The following is a 25,555-nucleotide window of genomic DNA, read 5'->3' on the forward strand; positions in this document are numbered from 1 at the left end:
GGAAAGGCCAGTGCAAGCATCTAGCAGGGCAAACCTATGCTTACAAAGATAGAGATCACTCCTCCTCCTCCTCCTCTTCCTCCTCCTCCTCCCATGCTCCTGCCTCTTTCTGGTAACATGCAGTTTATCCCAATATCTTTCCGTGCCCTTGTCAGCCAATGCTGCTGCTGGGGGAAAACACAGGTGTTTTTGTGATACAGATGCACATTAGCAGGGCAAAGGGAAATGGTGGCAGCAGCTTTGCATCATTTGTAAAACATGTGGCTCCCTACCCTGAGAAGACATAGGCCAGCAGTTCCCAAATGGTGGGAATTGCGGCACTAGTGTGACGCAAGAAGGGCTGAAGTAACGTTCCTTGAGATATTTAAGTTTTCCTGTTGCATGCATCCACCACTCTGGCTGGAATGTGGTAATTCACCATAGAGCACCTTTCCCTAACCTAGAGCCCTCCTGTTGTTTTAGACTCCCAACTCCCAGCATTCCTGACCATAAGCCGTGCAGGCTGAGCTGATGGGAGTCCAGAACATCTACAGGGCTGCAGGTTGCTGGAGGTGGTTGTTGTTGTTGTTGTTGTTGTTGTTGTTATTTATTTACATTTATATACCACCCCATAGCCAAAGCTATGCCAGAGAGCATTGATTTCCTCCACCCTTTCTGCCACTATATGGACAGGACCTCATTTGGAGGACTGGCATAAGGCAGAGGTGTTGAACTTCACGCCCATGGGCAAAATCCAGCTGCCTGGGGTTGGAGTCCGGCCCTCAAGGTTTCTGCAGATAGCCATGCCCCTTCTCCTGGACCCAGTCCCTTCCCTCCAAGCAGCAATTGCTTAGTGGTTTCCCAGCTTCTGCAGTTTTTTCCCCATTCTAAAAGGCTGAAATGCCTCTTCTAAGGGCTAAGTTACTGGCATAAGAGCTTTAAGCTAAAATGTGCTGGTATTTGGCTCTGCCACATTTCGCCTTTGGCCCTGTCTGCCACTGGAATGTGCCCCATGGAAGCTTCTCCAAAACTGAATTCGGCCTTTGGGCTGAAATAGATTCAATATCCCTGGCCTAAGGACATGAAGGAGTTCCTCAATGCAGCCCTGCAGATGCTACACCTGAAAGGCGCAAAGGAATTTTAGAAGCATCATTAGAAAACACGACCCTATCCCACACATCCTGGGCAAAGGACACTGGGAGGCAATATGCATTGCACTGTCCTGCAATTTCATGGAGGAGTCCTGCGTAGGGTTTTGAAAACTGATCAAGAAAATGTATATGTATGTCTTAAGAGCGGAAGGCAGAAGTGTGCCTCTAAATTAAATTCAGAGAAAGAAACGAAAACCCTGTGCTCCAGGTATCAAAAGTTTGGGGAACACTGGCCTGGAGAAATATCTCAGCATGAGTCAGTGCATGAATATCTCTGCATGAATCAGCAGTAATGTGAAGCTGTTGCCAAAAAAGGTACAGGTTTAGACTGCATTAAGAAAAGAACAGTCCCCATGAGACGCAGCCCATCAATGCAGCATTTCATCCAGTTTGGTCAGCAGATTAACAAGACCAACAAGAGTCCATGTGCTGCTATATGCTTTTTCATGCACTCGTTATTTCTCGGCTGGACTACTGCAACCTTCTTCTCACTGGCCTTCCTTCTTCTCACATCAGTCCGTTGGTCTCGGTCCACCACTCTGCCGCTAAGATCATCTTCTTGGCTCGCCGCTCTGATCATGTTACTCCACTTCTGAAATCTCTTCATTGGCTTCCAATTCACTTCAGAATCCAATATAAACTTCTTCTGTTGACCTTCAAAGCTTTTCACGGTCTAGCTCCTTCCTATCTGTCCTCTCTCATCTCACACTATTGCCCCGCTCGTGCTCTTCGTTCCTCTGATGCCATGTTTCTCACCTGCCCAAGGGTCTCTACTTCCCTTGCTCAGCTTCGTCCATTTTCTTCTGCTGCCCCTTACGCCTGGAACGCTCTTCTAGAACATCTGAGATCCACAAGTTCAATTGCAGCTTTTAAAGCTTAGCTAAAAACTTTTCTTTTTCCTAAAGCTTTTAAAACCTGATGTTGTTTGGACTCTATACTGTTAGTTTTACCCTACCCTGTGCCTGTTTACCCTACCCAGTGCCTGTTTGCATTCTCTTCCCCTCCTTATTGCTTTACTATGATTTTATTAGAATGTAAGCCTATGCGACAGGGTCTTGCTATTTACTGTTTTACTCTGTACAGCACCATGTACATTGATGGTGCTATAATAATAATAATAATAATAATAATAATAATTTTTATGGGCAACCTAGTGCTGGTTCCAGGGTTTTTGAAGTCCTTGGGCAAAACACCCTCACCTGCAGTGAGACGACCTCCTTAACACCATTGTCACTAGCTGCTCTTGTTCCTCATCCTCGTTCTGGTCTTGGCTACCATTTGCTTGCTTGACAGGTGGAGAGCCAGGGAGCAGGTAGGCCATGGCATCCACCACTCCTCCTCACCACCGCCACCATTGTCTGGGCCAGAGTGAAAGGCAGGTGAACAAGCAGGTTGCAATGGTGAAGAGGGGGAGCAATTCCAGGACACTCTTGTCAGTGGGCCCCTGCTGATATGTGCAACTTTGGCAGGTGCCCTACCAGCCCTGGTTCCAGCTTTCCTTTGGAAAAGTCATGGAGGCAAATCTGGAGTTCCCAGACACTAGATTGGAAGTTGAGGACATTATCTTAATAAAATGGGAAAACGGGCTGAAACTAAGACAAATGGAACATTCTGCATTTGGGCAAATAAAAAAACAAAGCAAGCAAACACATTTATAAAATGGGGGGGTGCTGACTTGGCAGTAATACATGTGAAAGGGATAGTAGTCAGTCACGAACTGGATATAACCAATGTGATGCAGCTGCAAAAAAGTCTAATACATTTTTGGGGTGCATTAATAGACTAATAGTTTCTAAAGCATGGGAATGATAAGCCTATCAAGGGCTAGTAGCCATGATGGCTACTGTATTACCTCCAGTAACAGAGAAAGCATGATAGGTAACATGAGGAGGGGTGCTATTGTGCTCATGTCCTACCTGTGGTCTTTGCACAGGAATCTGGTTGGCCAATGTGGGAACAGAATGTTGGACTAGATAGGTGTTTGGTCTGATTCAGCTGCAGCCGAAACTCTCTCCCACGGCCTGAGTTCGATCCCAGCGGAAGCTGGTTCTCAGCCAGCCGGCTCAGGTCAACTCAGCCTTCCAGCCTTCCGAGGTCGGTAAAATGAGTACCCAGCTAGCTGGGGGAAAGGTAACTGCGACTGAGGAAGGCAATGGCAAACCACCCCACTACAAAGTCTGCCAAGAAAACGTCAGCGAAAGCAGGCGTCCCTCTAGGAGTCAGCAATGACTCAAGTGCTTGCACGAGAGGTTCCTTTCCTTTCCTTTCCTGATTCAGCACGGCTCTTCTTATGTAATAGTTCCACATTATTCCGCACTAGTCTGACCTCATTAGGAGTACTGTGTCCAGTTCTGGCTATTGAAATTTAAGAAGGAACTAGGGAAATTGGGGTGTATTTAGAGCAGGGAAAGAAAACCACTCCTATGAGGAAAAGTTGAAAGAGTTGGGTATGTTTAGCTGGGAGTAGAGAAGACAGAGGGGACATGAAAACACACTTCAAATATGTGAAGGGCTGTTGCCTAGAAGACGTGGGGGTGGGCTTTCCCTCACTAGGGATATTGAAGAAGAGGCTGGACAGCCATCTCTTGGGGGTGCTTTAGCTCTGGATTTCCTGCATCAAGTAGGGGGCGCCACTGCTAGCCTACATGACTCCTTCCAACTCTTCAGATTCTTTGATTATTGGGTTCTCCTATTAATTATGAGCATGCCTCCAGTTTGCCAAAATGTCCACAGTGCCAAAGCCCTCTAAGCCATGAATCAGGGTATGTTCTTTAATATTTTGACTATTTCTAAATAAACATTCCACATTTGAAATGATGGGCTACAAATAAAATGAGGAGATCCTTTGATTATGGCAAAGGCGTCGTATGAATAAACTTTAAAGTTACACTTGAATAGGGATGGCCGTCTCAGGGAAATGCAGCCCTTTTTGAGCTTGCCGGATTTCCCCGAAGCCCCTGCGCTTGGCTTGCATTTACGAGCTGAGCCACAGACTTTCCCCCAAAATCTGGGAATTTTCTCTAGTTTCTCCCCTCCCCTGGAAAATCACCATTTGCGCAAATTGCTGCCATAATTTGCACAAATTCAAGCCACAATGTGTTTGATTTTAAATTTTAAATTAAGCAATTTATGGCTGCAATTTGTGTAAATGGTGGCTTTCTGGGAAGAGGGGGAAATGCATCCATTCCAACCGGTGCATCTTGCATGAAGCCTCCCAAATATACGGCATCACCCCATGGCTTTCCTTGTAGTAACAGAAGGTTCTCTGGATCTCCTGCCCCAGATAAAGAAAAATAGCTGGTAAATGGCAAGCAGCCACCCTTGGCACTAAAGCATTCCTAGGACCTACACAGAAACATTTCAAATGGCCTTTCTGAGAAACGTGAGTCCCCTGGATTTATAGAAACCATGTCCTTATTTTTGAGGGGTCCTGTTTCACTTCCAAACTGATCAGCTCATGAGCTGCTATTTTAAGCCCTGTAGCTATGCAGTTAACAGCAGTTGAGGGGGGAGAAACCCTGCAAATCCGCAAGCTGGCCCAACTCAATACAGATTGAGTTGGGCCAGTTCATGGATAAGCGAGCTGGCATCGGGGGGACCGAACTGCTGAAAGTTCCACCCCCTAGATGGATTTCTCCAACATCTCTACATTTAAATCCAGGGTGGCGAATGTGTGGGGCCCCCACAGATGTTGTTGGACTGCAATTCCCATCAGCCTTAGCTAGCAGTGAGGGATGGAGGGAGTTGCAGCCCAATAATTTCTAGAGGATCAAATTTCTCTGTTCTTGATTTAAAAGGAACCCACCACCACCACCAAAACCTAACAAAACCATTACATGTCTAACAAGGATTTTTTATAGATTTATGGTACAATGTTTCCTTTATAGGCCTACTCATAGGTATGTCCCCCAGTGCTCAGTGGGGCTTATTCCCAGGTAAGTGGGTACAGGATCACAGCCTTAGGTTTCAGCCCTAAACCCACATAATTTGAAGTAAGACCCATTGAACAAAGTGGGACTTAATTCTGAGTAAATATACATTAGGATTGCATTGTCATCATATAACAAATGTCTAACAGTGTGTAGGTAAGTTAATATAGATTCTTATTACGTTATACATTTTTAAAATAATGAACTGGCTGTGGTTGTGTTGTTATCAGATGCATTTGCTGATATAGGTGATGTTACCCTTTGGATGGTCACTCCATTCAGAGATGACTGACCACTTCATGATATTCTTTCAAGGAATAAAACTGCAATTTAGGGCACAATCCTATGCATATTTAGACAGAAAAGAAGTCCTACAACATCCTGTCTGGGGAATGCTGGGAGTTGTCGAACTTTTTCCCTGTCTAAACATGCATGGGATTGCACCCTTAAAGATTTAATATTTCGAACATGAGTTCAGCTGATTTTAATTTGGGTATTTCTGTAAGCAGCCCAAACCAGTTTTGTGGATTTTATTCCATTTTCAGCTGCATCCTGCAATCTTTATTCAAACTAGAAATTAAAGTGAGTTCCTCTCCCCCACTTCAATTTTTTGATGAGAATCCTTGTGTCAGCTTTGAGGCCCTTAACGTGAATTGTCTTTTCTGCCTTGCACCTGGCCTGCAGTTCCTGTAAAAAGCCACTTCTGTAATTGTGGCGACATCTGAAACTGCTTCTCCTTTGCATGAGCTATTCTCTCTCTGATACCCACAAGACCACATCAGCCAGTATCTATGATCTGTCTCTGTCCCTAACAAACAATAAAAATACTAAACAATTCATCAGAACTCAAACACATTTCAGCAGCAGCAACTAAAACAAAAATCCAGGCTACAGGCCCAGAATCAGTGACCAGCATAGTTGGGCATTTGCCAGGGGCCCTTGTGCCCCAGCAGTGCTAATGCCTTGCAAGGCACCCTGACTGCCAGCTGCCAATTGGGCTGCCAGTGGCCAGCCCCCCCCCCCTCGTGAGCAGCCTTACCCATTGGCAGTTAGGGTGGCTGTGCATTCTACTTTACATAGTATAGTCCTCTGAATGACTGCCAGAAGAAGGCATAACTATTCCTAGGTATAGCTGAACTATTGGATTGAATTTGTTTAGTACATCTACAGGCCACCTTTTCAGTGCAACACATTTTTAAAAAGAAAAATATAATAATAAAAAAGCCTCCATGTATCAGCTAGACATATTTGTCCTACTTCCACTTCTATAACTCTCCCAGCCTGAAACTACGTGAATTGTGCACCCCTCCTGGAAGTTTTCATAATTGCTGGTGTACATAAAGATCACTTTGCTAGATAAAACAAAAGCGTCTTGATAGTAAAAGAGCACCAAATACTAAAGTGCAAGTTTAACCAGATAAACAAGGTCAGAATAATACGAAATGGCTGAAAATGGCATATGAGCATTAATTAACAAAAAGTAGCCGCCAGATATAATACCTGTCAAAGCGCAAGAGCAAATGTGTTCAGCATAGATGAAAGAACAGGAATGTCCCCTTAGTTAAGGTGAGGCACACACACACACAAAAGGTTCCGCTATTATAAGCCTCAAATTTCTACTCAATAAAAAGTGCCAGAGACAGCATGTTAAAAAGTGCTGAAAATTGACCCTTTTGTACATTTTTTCTTTAAGTTACATTTTGATGAAAACTACTGATGTACTTTATTGAGGAGATGTACCTTTCGTTGGTTTGCTGAAGCTCTGAGCGGCAATTCAAAATTTGCAGTTTTTCTGCACCATGAAATCCTATGGCAGCAACTGCTGGCCAAGTTACCTTGGACAACGCAATTTCAGGGTCAAACAAAACGTTCTGCTAATCACGCATAGCAGATTACTTACTTGAGTGTCAGCGTTTGCAGCCCTGATTTGAATCGGTATCATAGTGTTTCGGTATGGGGGGATTTAAGCTTCTCCCCCTCCCATTTTTGTCAAGAAATCACACCCAAAAGAAAGAAAGAAATGTTCCCACTAGAATCAATGGGGACATCTTTTCTTTTTATCACCTTCCCACCTCCCATGTGCAGGGGGTGGAATTTCAGGACAAAAATGGGAGGCAGGAGTTTAAATCCCCCTCCCTGAATTGCCACAGTCCTGATCCAAATCAGGACCACGCACGCTTACATTCAAATAAGTCAAGCATGCAAAGCTATGCTACGTGTGTTTCGCATAGTGTTTCGTTTGGCCTTCGCTCTGAAGCTAGAATGCTGCTGCCAGTACTTCAGCGTTCTAAGAGGAATTCCAATGTTCCTGCTGTCAGCATTCTGACAGTGGGAGAGGAGTAGCAGAGAACTGTCAACTGAGCTAAGAGTGGGGTAATTTATGAAGGCTGAGGGAATCATTCTCATGGATTGATAGATCACTAATGAAGAAGGGACAGGGAGGGAAAGGTATGCTGGAATCATGTGTGGGTTTACTCAGAAGTAAACCTTTCTGAACGTAGAGGGACATTTTTGTTCTTTTACACACATGCAACCAGCAAATGATGTGTGTGTTTCAGAATCATTCTATAAGTTGGAAATACTGCAGGACTATTTTATCTGTATTGTTCTCATGCTAATACGTCTAAGGATCTGTGGTACAGTGCATGATACAGACTCTGGCGAATGAAGAGTTAATATTCATAGGCGGGGACAACTGCCTCTTCAGGGCAGTATGGGAAGAAGAAACCCTTGTTGATGTTTGCTATTAAGATGGCTGATTGTAGTTGAGACACTCTAGGCCTCCACTGTTTTATATTCAAAGAGTCAGTCAGAATAGAATTGCAGCTTCCATTTGGAATCCACACCCGTCATTATAAACTGCAGGAGGGGGTTCCAATAAATAGGTCTGGACCCTCCATTTTTATTGTAATTCAACACAAAAAAGGCTTCTGGATATCTCAATATTTGGCTTCCTAGACAGTTATTCCTAATAAAAGTATTACCCTACTGTTATGCAAATAAGCAAACGTTTGCCTGCATTTATTGTTTGTTTGGGGTGCACACCTAAAAAACTACGAGCAGCTTGAAATGAAAGCATGTTTTATCATTAGTTAAGTATTTTTCATCCCATGTATGTTATAGATTCGCTTGCAAGAAAGGAGGTTCAAATGCCTTGGGGAGAAATGACCTTTTCAAGAATCAGGGAAATTCAGTGATCAAAATACCTGCTGGTTTAAGCCTATCTCATGTTTGCTCGAGCTCCACAAAGCCAGGAAATTGGAAGCTAAGGTTGATGCCTTAACTGACATGCCCCATGATGTTGTGCAATGTCACACATTGTACTTATTTACAGCTTACCCGCTATGCCCCTACACTTTTCCTGGGTCTTTCAGGCCCAAATCCAGATGGGGAGGATGGAGTGCCTTGGACCAGCAAAGACACCCCGCATTCTTCTGCTTCTGTATTGCCTTATAAAGCATCTGAGTCTTACTGTATTACTAGACGAATCCTCCTGAGAATTGACCCAGGCCTATTCGTTGCTTATGTCATTAGCCGGATGGGTTGGTTAAACAGTGAGACTGAGCCCTCTTCAGCAGAAAGGCTTGATAAGGGATAATGTGAGGCATTTATAGGTATAAATTAGCATACACAGATTTTATGCCCATTTGTGTATGGGTTCTGAACATTTTAAGAGCCTAGCAATGCCCCTGGGTTTCCCTTTCCCCCACCCGCAACCTCTTTTAACTGTCCAGTGATAAAATCATCTTTTAGGTTAGTATAAACGTGACTGTAATTTCTCTCTCTCTCTCTCCCTCCCATATCCCAGGATGAAGATGAGACGCCACAAGCTCTTTTTGACTTTGTGCATGGCTGGTCTTTGCCTTATCTCCTTCCTTCACTTCCTGAAGGCGCTCTCCTATGTCACATTCCCCAGAGAACTGGCATCACTGAGCCCCAACTTGGTTTCTAACTTTTTCTGGAACAATGCACCTGTCACACCTCAGGTCAGCCCTGAACCTGGGGGTCCAGAGTTCCTGCGGACACCCCTGTACTCCCATTCACCTCTGCTACAGCCCCTCTCCCCGAGCAGAGCTGGCGAGGAGCTGCACAAAGCCGAATTTGTGCTGCCCGAAGACACTGCAGAATACTTTGTACACACCAAAGCTGGTGGGGTGTGCTTCAAGTCAGGCACCAAGGTGTTGGAGAAGCCACTCGTGGGCCGGCCAGAAGAGAAAATTGAGGGAGCCGCTTCCGGGCGCATCAGCCGGAAACCTCTGAGCGCCAGTGGGACAAAGCGACGTAAGTGGGTGGAGTGCGTGTGCCTCCCTGGCTGGCACGGGCCTAGCTGTGGGGTGCCCACTGTGGTGCAATACTCAAATCTCCCCACTAAAGACCGCCTGACCCCACGGGAGGTACCACGGAGGGTCATTAATGCCATTAACGTCAATCATGAATTTGACCTCTTGGATGTGCGTTTCCATGAGCTGGGTGATGTGGTTGATGCCTTTGTGGTGTGCGAATCAAATTTCACCGCGTATGGGGAACCGCGCCCTCTCAAGTTCCGTGAGATGTTGCTCAATGGCTCCTTTGACTACATCCGCCACAAGGTGCTCTATGTCTTCCTGGATCACTTCCCCCCTGGTGGGCGCCAGGACGGCTGGATTGCCGACGACTATCTGCGCACTTTCCTGACTCGGGATGGCATCTCCCGCCTCCGCAATGGGCGGCCTGATGACGTTTTCATCATTGACGATGCGGACGAAATCCCAGGCCGTGACGGCGTGCTCTTCCTCAAGCTCTACGATGGTTGGACAGAGCCCTTTGCTTTTCATATGCGCAAATCTCTCTATGGCTTCTTCTGGAAGCAGCCTGGCACCCTGGAGGTGGTTTCTGGTTGCACCGTGGGAATGCTCCAAAATGTTTATGCCACTGACGGGATTCGGCTACGCCGGAGAGAGTACTATACCATGCCCGGCTTTCGGCAGTATGAGAACAGCACAGGTCACATCCTGGTACAGTGGTCCCTGGGCAGCCCGCTCCACTTTGCCGGCTGGCACTGCTCTTGGTGTTTTACACCCGAAGGAATCTACTTTAAACTGGTGTCAGCCCAGAACGGGGACTTTCCCCGCTGGGGTGATTATGAGGACAAGCGAGACCTTAACTATATCCGGGAGCTAATCCGGACTGGCGGGTGGTTTGATGGCACCACCCAGGAGTACCCTCCTGCAGACCCCAAAGAACAAATGTACGCTCCCAAATATCTGCTGAAGAACTATCAGCGGTTTCGTTACTTACTGGAGAACCCCTACCAGAAGGCAGAGGGGGCTGGGTGAGGGGAGCGGGGATTGCATGGGTAGATGGGACCTTATGGAAAAAGGGGACAGCAAAGTGTGTCTTTTGTTTTTCCTTCCTTCCCCCGCTCCCTCCTGCTGGGGAAGTCTACGTTCTCACCAGCCTTTTGTCTGCCCCATTCCCGAAAAGAGACTTGGGTGTGTGTGCAGTAGGGGGAGGGATTCCTAGTCTTGTGAATGAGAACCAGAGGAAGCGGGAACTGGCCCCAAGGACTAGCAGGAGGGATGGCTCCTTCACCTCTCTTGTAGGACGAAAGCAAAACCTTCTGCAGGCAGCACTATAAGGGGCAGACACGAGGACACGTCGGAGCATGCAGCTGGGAGTGGAAGGGTGTGAGTGTGCTGAAGCCTCTACAGTCTTTGTAGTTTAGGTGAGGATGGTGCTGAACTCCACATCTAAAAACCCATTTTCTTGAGTCGTTTGAAACCGATGGCGTTCCCTTAGGCTCTGCTCTACCAACACTTCGGCCCTTGGGGATTAGAAAAGGCATACAGAAGTTTGAACTCTTCTTGCCTTCGTTGTTTTGCTGAGCATCTGGTGAAGCTTGGCCAAAGACAACAGTACCCCCTGGGCACAGTGTTCTTACTTGCAGCTGGAACAGCTGACTGGCAACTTCACTAGGAGGTGTGTGGGTGTACGTGTGTATGTAAGCGCAAGACTTTTTGTAGGTGACATCAGGAGTTGTGCTCATCTAGGATAGGTGTATTTCTTTGCCATGTGTGTTTGTCACATTAGGGTGTAAGGGTAGTTGCACACTCCACCTGGGAACATGGCAGCACCAAAGAACTCTGCTTTCCATCTCATGATTTAATGGACGTTCAGGGAAACTCTACAAACTGGCAGGGTATGAAGGTTGAAAAGGTGTCTGATATTTGCTCCATAAATGGATGATTTTGGTGGCTGGCCTCTAACGTGGAAGCTAGATGACAGTAGGGCCAGTAGCCCACAGATTTCCAAGGGACACGTCCATTATGAATACAGTTCCCTCTTCCACAGTGACGAAACATGTTTACATTTTTAACTCAAATAAGGTGCGTTGAATTGCTACTAAGGAAAGGAGACATTAGGATTGTAAAGCTCCAGTGCCCATCCTACTACTTCTGAAACAGGAGAGGTGTGAAGGTACTTGGCTCTGTGATGCCGCCATTTTGAGGACAATGCTGTATGGTTGGTCTAGCTCTTGCATACTTATAATGTGGTTTGCATAAGGGGAAAGGGTACATGTTTTACGGAACTATTGTGAAAGCTTCACGGTTAGATCCTGGTGCCGAGCATTTTAAGTGTTCCACTGATTTTTGCATCCTTTCCCCTTCAGGGAATTGGTTGCAGCGTGTCTCCAAATCAATTTATGGAGTCTGTGTCTCTGAGCCAAGGTCAAAGGTATTGTAAAACCCATATTATGTTTGCTGCTAAGGAAATATATGAAACAGTGAGCCACTGTGCTTACTGCAAGAAATGGGTGATGTACGTGCAGTTAGAAGAGGAGCCCCATGCTACCAAAAAGAGGTATGCTATTAGACAGTCTATTTCTCTTAAAAGTTGCTTTTCTTTTCCTTTTTCTCTGTAGTTTCCCTCCGCTTTTGCCCTCTGTCCTGCCTTTCTGCACATTCCTCCCAATCACTCTAAAAAGACGCAGGAAGTGCTGCACCGTGCGTACGGTAGCCTCCCCTCCAGAAGTACTGGATTGAATTCCCATCACTCACAGCCAGCATGTCTAGAGGGCACCATTTGGGGGCAGGCTGTTGCAGGCTGTTGCAGCACGATGCGTCGCCTTCATGGTGTACTTGGACAGTTTGCACTGGTACCATTTTCGCATGATGAGTCACTCTCCTTTTTGGTGCAGCAACTGGTCTTGCAATTGCTCTTGACATCTCAAGGCGAAAACTCCTCTCCTGCAACGTGGGTTTGTGCCAAGAAGAGGTGAGCTCTACCCTGGACATTTGTGAGATTTGGGCTGAAGCACTTTGCAGGAGTGCTCCCTGTACCAACCCAAGTCTTCTTGTGTCGGCTGTGCCACGTGAAAATGGTTGTGTGGATTGACCCATGTGTTTTCTTAAAAGAAAAGTCCATTCTTTTTGTGTTAAGGGGCTTTGGAACGCACAGCCTAGTGCAGCAGCTTCGACTCCCTTGAAGCTCCTGTCATTTATTTTACGCTGTGATGGTGAACAGCTGGGCTCTGTGCTGCCGTTTACCTTGTGCACCACCATGAGGCACTCCTGGTCAGTGTTAAACTTCCCACTCAATAGATAATTGTCCCCTGTTCTTGATGAACAGTTTAAAACTGACCCACGGAATGGCCTGTGTTCCTTCTGCCCAAGAAGCTTGTTGCCTGGTCAGACAAAAAGGGATGCTGAGCTACGAGGAGGGTGTTTGTGGAGATTCCGTGCCTCGCAGAGCAGTCTTCAGGCTGCTGTGCTGGTGTGGCAGGAGCAAAAGAGCCAGTGGTGAGGGGCTGAAGTTAGTGAACATCAGGGGCTCCCAGCAGCGTCCACACAAGAAGGTGCCACACAGAGGGACGGTTTTCTTTCAGCCTTGGGAGGGAAGGAAAGTTGAGACTTCTTGAGCCTTCAGTTCTTTGGACCCATTCTGCCAGTTATAACGCACAAATTCATAATATGCTGCTTCACCCTTGGTATGTGGTGTGTGTGTGTGGGTAGAGGCAGGGGCACACTCAGACTATTGTGACAAGGAGAATGTGTAATTTCCGCTATGTAGCAGGGCCTGGTTGCGTGAGCCCGAGGTTGATGTGAGGCACTGGGTCCCGATTCCAGAAAAATGCTCATTCAAGAACTGATGATCAAGCCGGGGGGTGGGGTGGGGAGGACTGTTGTTTCCTTGCAAGAATGTGCCCTCTTCCTCCATCCCAGCTCACTGTTCATTTTTGCCCCTGCTCAACAGGCCAGGCTTTGTGAGTGCACGGAGGTCTGGCTGCCTTTCACCATTACTGCTCATGAATTCTTAATGCTCCCATCAGTGCGGTCCCTCCAGGCTCCATCTGTCATGGACCGAAGTACAACACAGTGAGGCAATTCCTACCCCCCCCCCCATCCTTTCTGCAGGTCTTTCTCTTTTTCTCTCTCCACCCCCCCCCCCCTCGCCCTTTGCCCACTTCCTTCGTTTTCCTCCCCTCCTCCTCCTCCTCCACTGTTGTGTGCAAGGAACAGATCCCATTGTAACTGGATAGGTTTAGCGCTCAATTCCTTTGGGACTCTGAAAGGACTCTTTGTTCAGGTTCCCCTTTTTTGACTGCACCAAAGTGAAACTTGAAACTGACCTCCGTTGGGGGAGAAAAGGAGGCTTTTACAGTAAAAGCTTTGCTAAAAGCAAACACACACACACAAAATCCTAACCATCAGCGTTTGCATATGGTTAAAACACTCTGCCACCCCACCCGCAACACTTCCCCTTTAAGGACCATCTATTTAATTATTTATTATGTAGCTAGAACTTTGTCTTACAGAATTGACGTGACAGAACTTTGCACTATAATGAAAAGCCTTTGGGCTTCTGCGGAGAGGTGGGGGTAGAGGTGGCCATGGCTTATGGGTAACGGCCAGCCAAGATTTTAGGCACCTAACTTTTAACCCCCTGACTTGTACAAAGAAGATGGAGCTGACTGGTGCATGTGTCATAAGTACGGTATTCAGCTTGAAGGAGCGACTCAAATCGTGTGTGTGTGTGTGTGTGTGTGTCTGTGTGTGACAGGTAGAAGCCAAGAGCTCTTTCGTAAACCTCAAGGGAGAGCCTTTGGATGGTTTAAAAGCCTGCACTAATTAAGGGGGCCTTTGACATGTCTAGGGAGGGATACAGATCAATTAGAGAGTGCACATGGACTCCACCCCATAGTGCAGCCTTCCCTAACCTGGTCCGCAACTCCCACAGTGACTCACTATGGGCATTATGGGAGCTGAGGTCCACCATATCTGCAGGGCATCAGGTTCGGGAAGGCTGCCGTAGTGAGTCTACCGTGTCCAGCCCGTATGGTGCAGGGAATTGGATATGCCTTGCACATCATTGCAAACACAGCTGAATGTGGGCCTGGCATGGTGGGCAGTGCAGCCCCATGTGGCGGTGGCTGTGCAGTAATGTGGAGCTGCCGCTGCTCCTCCATAAATAAACGTTAAAAGTACTTTGCCCTGCTCCATCTTTACCGGCTCTTGGTTTTCATTTAGGATCCATGTTGACGTGTGCACAGAATTTGTGCGAGACATTGCGGATGCAGTGATATGTCTTAAAACGTATCAATGGAATATGTTGTGGGGGAAGGACATGTTCGTTTTTGAAATGGCTCGCGTCACTTTAGCCAGCCCACTATTTCCCCCTTTAAATGTTAGCTCTGTTCTTCCCTTTACGATGCAGAAAGCATTGGAACAAGCTTTGCTATCGTGCTGTACCAAACTCCCTGTAAGTGTGCCGATGGTACAGTACCCACAACAATGTACTACACTCATGAACGTTTGTATAGAACAGAGATCTTGAAGGTCTGGCTTGACACTTTCTCTCTCTCTCTCTCTCTCTCTCCTCTTCTTCCATTTCCAGCCCCCATGAATAGCTGGATGAGGTTAGGCTGTCCTTCTCATTGTATTACAACAACAGGACCTGTTTGTCTCTTTCCAGCCCCTACGCAGCTCCAGTTATTTCTAGCAAACTTCTAGAAAGGTTTATGCATTGGTGTCATGGCCAGAGACTGCAACTATGCCTGGTAGCTGGCGACTGAGGGCTCACTTCATAGCCAGCATCTGGGATGTAACTTCCCATTTATTTGGAGAAGCCCTCACTCCTACACCGCCACATCCCACTCCTTAACCCTTTTCAAACCTGATCCAGGCAAACTGAGGTTGGGAAATTGTTCTTGGACTGCACCTCTTTTTAGCTTCAGATGCGGGATGGAATGCTCCTCCAGCTGTAAAACAAAACAAACTTTCCTGCATGTAGAAATGTAGTTGTTGAGGGAGAAGAGCTATACAACCTAGACTTTTCTAGGAACATGCTAGTGTGTAGGAATCCCACCCCGTCCTGCCGCTGCTGCCATGCCCTGCAATCGCTTTCCCGCAGCCTGAAATGGTCCTGCCTAGGAACAGTTTTACCATCTTAGCTGAACTCATTATATGAAACTAGGCACTAGAGAACAGCAGCTTTAATCTACCTTGAGTGTCTTTTCACCTTTTAATCTCTTGGGGAGCACAGACAGCAAATTATGTGACTTCTGGCACTAGCAATTATCTGGTTGTTACCTATTTGTTCTAATTCTCACTTAAATGTTCTCTGTGTCTTTGTGGGCTCCTCACACCGTATCTAGTTAAATGACGCAAAGTTGGTACTGCTCAGAGGGATGGATAAGCTATTATTTTAGTTGTGTGTCTATGTGAGAAGTTCTATTCTTTCTCTCCCTTTTGCTCTGTAGTTCCATATTGCCTTCCCAATATCATCATTAAGACTGGGTGTTCTGTTGCTTAACAGGAAAACTGGAAGATGCATAACTTATTTTCTATAGTAAGCTAATAAGGACGCTAAGAGTCATTTAAGTTTAAACCATGACTGTTTCTTATATCACAGCTGGGTAGGGTTCAGATCTGCACCAGCCCTTGCTTTTGCTCATTGCCTGCTCCTAGCCAAGCACTTGGTTTCTCTCATCTGTCTTCTACTGGTGGAAAACTGACCTAAAGTAATCTCGCTGTGGATTGGATTGCAAGGGACAAGATGCCATAACTTTATACACCTTAAGCTGAGTGGGTTGAAAGAGGGAACGGGACTCCACCCACCTCCATTTGAACCTGCAGAGTGCTTTCCTAATACTGGAGGAAATTTAGAAAGGGAAAATATGGAGTGGCGAGCTCTGGTTTGGGGTGGGTGAGAGAGGAGGAATTAAGGTCCTTCACCACATTATGAAGAAATATGTGCATTATACCAGCCTTCCCTAACCTGTACCTTCCAGATGTACAGCCCCCTTATTGCCTGCCAGCATTAGCCGTGTTAGTTAAGGATGATGGGAGTTGTAGTCCAACACATTTAGAAGACAGCAAGTTAGGGAAGGCTATATTATGCTCTCATTGAAAATACTGAGGCTGGTAAATCAGTCTAAAAGGGATATGAAGAAAAATGGGCAGCAAGGGTATACAACCACTGTCCACCAGAATTCCCGAGGGAATGCTCCATCAGTATTCTGTAGAGAAAAGTCCTGGGAAATGGGAGCCCCGGTTCTCAAGGAAAGGATAGAGATTGGATCTCTCATCCTAGCAAACCGGAATAGCTTTTGTGCGCCCTATTGACTAAGGGATATGTGGGACTTGCCAAATAAGTAGAAGAAACCCTTCAAAGTCTTAATTTATAAATACCAATATTAATAATTTTTTTGTAAGCCTAAATCAAAGTGTACATACTGAAATCATTTTCTCTGTAAATGGTTGGATTTCATTTCACCCTTAAAGGGATGTTTAAAGAAATAAATAAAATGAGTTACAAACCACGGAAAGGAAATTGGCATGTGTGGTTGTTTTTATTTCTGACTGGAAGGGGAAGACCTTCGTGGAAAGGGGGGAGGGGAGATATCTCTTGTTTCTTTCATCTTGGAACTTATTATTATTATTATTATTATTATTATTATTATTATTATTATTTTATATAGCACTGTTCAATCATCTGACAGAATGTATGTATAGTTAAAAAAAACCATTTGTATTCCCTCTATAATAGGACAAGAGTATATAACTACCATTTATCACTCACATGATTGCCAACTGGATTTAAAAATGTTTTTTTCATGCCAGAATATTCCACACAGGCTTGTCTAACAAACAGCATGAAAATATAGGAGTGAAATGTGATTCGCAACTAGGTTCTGAAAGGAAGCACAGCAATCCTCTCAGTGGGATATAATGCAAAACATGGTGTAATGAAATTAAGGCCAGTTCTACACCAAGCAGGATATAGCACTATGAAAGCAGTTTGTAAGAGGCAGGAGCCACACTACTGCTTTATAGCGATATTGAAATGCACTGACAACTGTTGGGGGGCATTGACACATACCTGTTGGGGGGCATTGACACATACCATATACTGCTTTCATACTGCTTTCATAGTGCTATGTCCTGCTTGGTGTAGATTTGGCCTATGAATACTAAGTTTCCAATGACTCAATACATCAACATTGACTACAGATTTTGTAAGTAAGCAAATTCTTGCATAATTTAACCAGAGGTCAGTTAGTCACTGGAAACTTACTTAACATCAGAAGATGCCCTAAAATCATAGGTTGGCCCAGACACCAGCAATAATTTCCCCTCCTTTATTCAAATAATCCACATATGGTAGGTGCCTATTGGTTAGCATCCATTCCATCACCAAAACACCTTCTCTCTGCACCTTCCCTCAATACCTGGAGCTGTTCTGCTGGTATATAATTATTATTTTTAAAGTAAAGGATGAACAAATATTTGCATAAACATAATGTACCTCTTTAAGATCGTTTCTACCTAAGACATTTGTTCTGCACTTGTCTTTCCCTAGTCACAATTGTTTACCAGTTCTTTAGATGATGACTGTCCAGTTCAGCTTCTCTTTGTAAACAGCACTTTTCACGAGTTTTTTTAGAGCAGGGGAAATGGGGTATTATTTCTGATAGTGACAAAAAAATGGGATTTCCTCTTGTGTATTTGTGCTATTCCACTACACCACAGTGCCATCTAGAGGTTATGTAGCAGAAAAGCAGGAAAGGAAACGCTCCTTGGATCTCAAACCCGATAGTAGATGCAGCAGTTTAACAAGTTCAAACAGGAAAGCCCTAAGAAAAGAGAGAGAGAGAACACCTGATTTGTAGAGGCAAATCTGATTTGTGTCGACATACATGTATTTTTAAGGCAAGTTGCAAAGCTGGGTTCACACTGTATTTTTAAGGCAAGTTGCAAAGCTGGGTTCAAACTGTGGATGAAGAGCCAGCTGTGAGAGTTCTAGAGTTCTGACTTAACGCTAACATTTTATCTTCAGAAAAAGCAGATGGGAAAGCTCTTATTACAGCAAAGTAGTTTGAAACTGTTAAAGTATTCATGGAAATTCCACTGTTTGTAAGCCAGAGGTCACCTTTATCATCTGAGTGTTTGCAGTTATGCACTGCTAAAGTCTCCAAATGTTAGAAAGAAATCAAATCTCAGGTCAATGACAGTGAATGATAGTGTACACAAATCATTATTTAGATAAAAGGTTTAGGAAGCATCTTTAAACTTCAGTTAACAGATACTAGAATTGGTGATCTTACTCAAACAGCTTTGGCACAGATTATAAGAATCTGTTATAAGATTCTGATATAAGAATCTATTATAAGAAACACAGGACTCACTGCCACTGAAATGAACAAATCCTAATGTCATGTCCTTTTCTCCTAACGTGGTATGAATGGCCTCATGTCCTACATGACTCAATTGATTGTTTTTTTCCTTCTGGTATGAGTTTTAATTCCCCTCCCCTTAACGCTTACAAAATTATCCCCTACAAGATACTATGCACACAAAAAGGGGCACCCTGAAGAATGATAACATTGTGCGTTTATCTTCTGCTATGAGGAGCTTTTGTTCAGGTAACAGGGTGGGTGGGTGGTGTTTCTTCAGAGAGTTGAAAGTGATACAGTAGGATCATTATTTACTAAAATGCATTATCTCATCTGTGACAAACCAAACCTCCTCCCCCCCCCTCTCTCTCACACACACCTTTTGAGAAGAGGGTGGGCAACTGCAGGAGCTCGGTGGCTGTTTTCACACACACACCCTTCATGCACACCCTGGACTTTTCCCCTTGCCCCTCCGCCCAGGTGCCGGGGAAAGAATTAAAAAACAAACAAACAGTGGCTTGCCACTGAAGTTTGGCAGCAAACTGCTCTGTAGTGCTACAAGTGTGTTTGCATGCCAAATTTGGCCCTTGTAGGACTCCGTAGTAGTACAGGCGGCATTTTTTTGTGAAAAAAACCGTTTGGTTGCCGCCGAATTTCATGCTGCAGCAGGCACCACATACACCCAGCTGGCTTCGTGTTGCCCGCCCCTATTAAAGAAATATCTTTGAAGAAAGAACATGGCCAGCCTACACACTTGCATTTACATCTCTATACATTCCGGACTGACTCTCCACCCCTATTGAAAGACCTTGGGTCTAAGATTTTCCTTCATCTTTTGGGGCTGTTGGCAAAGAGTCAAGGCAAAATGCTCCCCTGCTTTTGAGGCCCAAAGTGACATACCCCTGTAATCTGCTTTGGTAAGTCTCTCTTTGGATCCTGATCGGTAAGGTTTATTGAGCTGGTTTGATGTTTCATTTTATTTTTAAAAGCAACTGATTGTTTCTCACTTTGGGGCTGTCTGCACCCCCTGTACACCCTGTGATGGTTGCGCAGTGGCGCTGTGTTGTTTCTATGACGTAGCTGCCAACTTGCAGCCCCCACGGGCTTTTCCCTCGAAACTGTGCACTTTAAAAATTGCCAACTTACTGCAGCTTTTTCCTTTGCTGCGAGGTCCTCTCCTTCTTTCTGCCGTCTGTCGGTGGTAACCTCGCTTTGGGTTCAAGCAGGGGGCATTCCTAGGGGCGGATCAAGGCCCAGGGTAGGTCATGGTAAGCCACGAAGGCAGGCCAGAGGGCAGGCTCAATGAGCTCAATGGCCGCTGGCACTGGTGCTTTTCCTGCTGGAAAGCCTGCACTCCCTCCTGCAATCAAGATTCAGTGTTCCCATCCTACAGCTGCGACGCTGCGGGGTTTCAAGGAGATGAGTGGCAAAGATGCTGCCGGAAAGCCTGCACTCCCTCCTGCAATCAAGATTCAGTGTTCCCATCCTACAGCTGCGACGCTGCGGGGTTTCAAGGAGATGAGTGGCAAAGATGCTGCCGGAAAGCCTGCACTCCCTCCTGCAATCAAGATTCAGTGTTCCCATCCTACAGCTGCGACGCTGCGGGGTTTCAAGGAGATGAGTGGCAAAGATGCTGCCGGAAAGCCTGCACTCCCTCCTGCAATCAAGATTCAGTGTTCCCATCCTACAGCTGCGATGCTGCGGGGTTTCAAGGAGATGAGTGGCAAAGATGTCATCGCCAAGACATGGCCCTTTTCTCTTCTTGGTTCTTTAACAAATATATTGGACTGGAAACCTGAGTTGGTTTGATTGTCCTGCCTAGCTTGGAGCTGACTGTATTCATGCGCTCAGGCTGCTTGGCGAACACGCCAATGAGGTTGTTAAGAAGGGAGCTCTGAAGAAGCCGTGTATCCTTCGCCATATATAAATGTCCTAAGCCTGTCTTCTCCTGTGGGCAGGATAAGGAGTATTTAAAAGACACAGGAATGGCAGTGGCTCCACCTCGGAGGAACAGAGACCAGAGGGCATCTTGCAGACTGTCCTGCCTCGTGAGACGGAGGTGCAAACGTCCTGGTTTGTCACCATTCTGCCTCTATTAAATCACTACTAATCTATAAACAACAACCTCCCCCCCCCAAAAAACCAAAAGTAATCAAATGTAATCAAAAAACTGTCTACACATTCATTGTTTGTGACCCCTGTCACTTCTATGCACATTTGCCTTGCCGTTTTAGTGCTTCATAACTTATTTGACCACAGCCAACAGTGGGACCAAACAATAAAACCACATAGGGTATGTAACATGAGGAATGGGGGCACAACCATTTTTTGGCTTGCTTGAAAGCTCTGGCCTGTCTATACACAGCCTGCCAGTGGGAAGCTTTTCTTTTCAAGAGGTACAAGCTTTACAATGATAAATGCTGGATGCAGTGTGGCGAACACAACCAAAAGATTAGTTTATGGGATGCAGCATGAACTTTAACACTTCATTACATTGTTATCTGTTGCAGGTAGCACAAATAGCCATTTAAAAGCAATCAAACACCCCACACCTTGCTGGTCTGGCTGCATGTACCTGATAAGCAGACTGAAAATGTATGAAACATTTTGGGTGCTGGTAAGTGTGGACAGGTTTGAGTATATGCCATTTCCTTAGCATATGCTGGGGTAAAATATCTGGACTGATACTTAGGGCATCTCTACATTAAGCAAAAAACCCTACATCCTTACTGTCCTTTCTCTTTCCAGAGTCTTTCTGGGTTTACAACATGCTCCTTTAGATGGCAAACAGGCGATTTGGAATTGAAAACTTCCTCTCTCGGTAATGCTCTATCTGTTCAATGACACAGCACCATCTAGTGGCTGTGTTACAGAGCCATGCCAGCATTGCACATTGCCAATATGCTGCATTGCTTTTGATTTCAGCTTACCACAGATCTTTTTGAGAGCAGGATAAAGAGGGGAAAGTGGGGTGATATTGTGGAGGTTGATGATGTCATTTAAAGGACCTGCAAACTCCCATGACTGACCAATCATGAGCGTGCAATAAATCACTTGTGTAGAGAAGCTTTTCGCTTCCTCTCTCTGCAAACCTTTGGTTATATGACTAGTGCTGGCTCCAGGTTTTTGCAGGCCCTTGGTCAAGACACCCTCAATGGCCCCCTTCCTCTGAATCTACCTTCTCACCACCATTGAGATGCTATTGCTCCTCATCTTCATCATTTCTACTGCTTGCTTGTTTGACAAGCAGAGAGCCAGTGAGCAAGTAGGCAGTGGCATAATTAAAAGGAAAAGGCTTTGATGCCATTATCAAGCCTGTAAATATTCTACTTGATAACAGTGGGCCTGCTTCTGTGATGAAGCTTTGGAACTTGGGAGCTTAATTTTATTTTTCAACTTTGCACTGCACAATCATTCCTTTACAAAATTAAAGGGGGGGAAACAGCTCAAGGTTTTATTCATTCAATAAAAAGGTGGTGTGGATTTCAATATTGCTCGGTATTTCGAGAAATGATGAAAGAAATCATAGGTTTCAGTTCTATGCTGGCTAACAGCCAAAGTGGTTATTACTTAAGATAAAACTCCTGCTGCTGATAAAGCAGGTAAAGACTTGAAATGGCTTACTGCTGAAGTCACTGATGCCTTTAGTTTATTTTGATCCTTTTCAGGGGGTGTAACAAAGACTGCTCAGTGCAGAAGAGGGAGAAAGAAACTCCTACTCACCATTCCTTACTGTATAAGAATGTGGGAGGAAAAATGCCCTCTGCTCATGGCAGCCCCAGTAAGTGTCAGCTAGAGATGCATGAATCATTCTATATCTACACAGTGTCAGTTTCTACACGTATTCTATATCTACACGTATTCAGTCCTAAGTCCATTCCATCCAATTTCTGCATCATTCTGCGTTTTTGGTGTTTTTTGGGGGTGTTTTTTTAAAAAAAAAACTGCACAAAAACTTTCATTTGTTTTTGTTCTCAACTTTCCCTACCACACATTTTTGTATGCATCTTTCCCTAATATATACATGCTCCCCCACCCCCTAAATATGCAGTTTTACAGTGCTGGCTAGTACCCATGGGGTTAGTGCGGTGGAGGGCAGGGTAGCTAATGGTAGATGGAGCCAAGGCAGCAAGCCGTAGCAGAGGAAAGGGAAACTGACTGAAGCAAATTCACTTTGAGATGATGCCTACAAAGCAAAGCGGGGCAGGAGGGTGGGGAGATCTGCACATCTTATACACAAAATTGAATGTATGAAACCACTGCAGCAGCAATGCAGTGCACAGGAAAGGGAAACTGAGTCAAACTCACAAATACCTGGATCCTGTTGGCTCTTGGGGAACCGATCAAGACCATATTTTGACATCTGTTAGACCGCACTTCTTGCTTACTGCTTTCCTAGAATTTTTTTATTATTCACAGTTAAGAATGTCTTAGCCCAGGGGACCACAATGTGGTGCCACCAGGTGCCTCCAATGGCACCCACAAATCAGTCCCCAATCTATCTGCCACCTGTTAAAATATTGAAAGTGTTGTAAAGTAAGAGTTGAGTCTTTCTTTCCAGTGTTGTAATATCAGTCTTTTAGCTGTCAAAAAGATGCAGAGAATCCATTTACGCTGACCATTTGTTAATTTCTATGAAGCAGGTAGAAACTACTGGACATTGCCAAAACATGTTAAGGAAAGGAAGGAAAGGAACCTCTCGTGCAAGCATGGAGTCATAACTGACTCTTGGAGGGATGCCAGGTTTCGCTGACGTTTTCTTGGCAGGCCTTATAGCGAGGTGGTTTGCCGTTGCCTTCCCCGGCCGTTATTACCTTTCCCCCAGCTAATTGGGTACTCATTTTACCGACCTCGGGAGGATGGAAGGCTGAGTCGACCCGAGCCGGCTGCCTGAAACCAGCTTCCGCTGGGATCGAACTCAGGCCGTGGGGAGAGTTTCAGCTGCAGAAACTGCTGCTTTACCACTCTGCGCCACACGAGGCTCATAAAACATGTTAAACAAAACCAAAAACATTAGCTATATTGCACCACCAGCAATTAACCAAATTAGACAATCCCTTATTAAAGAGACTTTGTGGTGCCCAACAGCCACGAAACAAAAGTTTTTGCTGAATAAGATGCCACCTAAGATCCATAGGTGCGACAGGTAGATGCCAAAGTGGCAACCCACTGATTATACATTTTGTGGTGGTGCCCACAGCAATGTCTCAAATTCCCAAATGTGCCCACAGATCCCAAAAGGTTTGGGACCCCTGCTTTAGCCAACACAGAATAAGGAAGGAGGAACCATAGAGTAGGAAGGCATGCCCAGAAGCACCACTCTCTCCATCCTTGCCTCATCCCATCATTGCCATTGCAGACAGCAATAACGGAGGTTGAGAGGAGACATCACAGTGGCCCTGTTCAGATGACATGCTAAACCACAGTGGTTAAGCATTTTGAGCTAAATATGATGGCTTAGCATGTGATGTGAACCGTTCTGAACTGTGGTGGCTACATAACCGCAGTTTAAACATGCTCAGTAACCATTTGCTGCAAAGAAATTAGCAGCCTAACCATGGCTTGGTGTGTTGTCTGAACAGGCCCAGTGACTTGCTCTCTCTGTAGGAAGGGAGAGGATGACGACAGGGCACCACCACTCGCACTTAAAGAGAAATCTGCAATTTTGAACACAAATTTCCCAAATATATGCCGTTTTGCATGCAAATGTTGAGCTGAAAACTGCATGGCAAAATTTGGAGAAGTGTGGGATCCGAAGGAAAACTGTGTTCCGACCCACATATTCGTCTGGGAAGTACAAATTAGGTTAGTTTGCTTAAAAATGGGGAATAACCTAAATACGGCAACAGCCCAATCTCCAGCACATCTAACGTGGGGAAAGAGGAAGCGGTGCCTTATTTCTAAAGGAAGCAATGGTAGCACCAAAGTCAAGGAGATAAGAACTTCCAGGGGAAAGGGCACCAAATCACTTGAGCTACTTTGCTGTTTTGGAGTGGATCAAAATGTTGGACAACCTGCAAAGAACATGCTGGTCCACCCTAGCGCAAGGACAGCCATTTGATCCTCTTGGGGATTGCAAGTGGCTAGTGTGCTGATTTGCATGCCTGAGCCTCACACAAACATCTGTCTGGAAGGGCTCATACATTTCTGTTTAAAGCACCTGATGCCAGGCCATTGATACTTCCGTCCCGGATTTCTGTTTATGGGAACAGAACACTTCCCAGCCGATATTTCTTCAAAAGGTGCCAATTCTGCACGTAAAACCTTCCGTCTGGAAGTGCCATTACCAGGCACACATGTTTCCAACACCATGCACAAAAATAAATCGGAGAGCCGATGAACGGGAGCTTTCTCCTTCCTCCTGGATTCCAAATAATCAGAGGGAGGCTGGCTTACGTCAGGTTGTGCATGAAGGTGTTCCTCCTTCTCTCCATATCCCCACCATTCTCATTCTGCCAAAAAATAAAACAAATAGGTATATGTTATATTTCTGGGGTTTTAAAAACTCTGCTATTGATCGGATATGTTCAGGGAATGGAACTAAACCTCCAAAAATAGCTAAGCCCACTTGCTAAAAATAAAAATGTATAGTCCATAGGTTTGAGAGCTGAAAGGGAATCTTTGCGGGATACGCAAAGCTGTATTAGGGCTTACCTCTGAGCCAGTCAAGAAAGCACAAACTGAAAACAAACCCACGCACTGGCATGATTAAGGATTTTGCAGCCCAGCAATGGGATTACTCAAGTGCTTGAAGTTAAGCACATGCCCAAATGCTTTGCTGAATTTGGGTCGTACAAACTGTCGGGAACATTATGATCCGTAGAACTAAATATAACTTTATA

At 45.3% G+C, this 25,555-nt stretch overlaps 2 protein-coding genes across 2 annotated transcripts in view; both read left to right on the forward strand.

The window, feature by feature from the left end:
* The window catches only part of TAB1 (TGF-beta activated kinase 1 (MAP3K7) binding protein 1), a 228,068-nt gene that overhangs the window by 138,898 nt on the left and 63,615 nt on the right, over positions 1–25,555 (forward strand). The gene's annotated exons all lie outside the window — the stretch shown is intronic.
* MGAT3 (beta-1,4-mannosyl-glycoprotein 4-beta-N-acetylglucosaminyltransferase) lies at positions 8,869–12,121 on the forward strand. Its single transcript, XM_063133547.1, has one exon. It carries the CDS (start codon positions 8,869–8,871, stop codon positions 10,372–10,374), a length of 1,506 nt encoding a protein of 501 aa, XP_062989617.1. The 3' UTR covers positions 10,375–12,121.

Source organism: Elgaria multicarinata, chromosome 9 (genome assembly GCF_023053635.1).
Source record: "Elgaria multicarinata webbii isolate HBS135686 ecotype San Diego chromosome 9, rElgMul1.1.pri, whole genome shotgun sequence".
NCBI classification, from domain to species: Eukaryota; Metazoa; Chordata; class Lepidosauria; order Squamata; family Anguidae; genus Elgaria; species Elgaria multicarinata.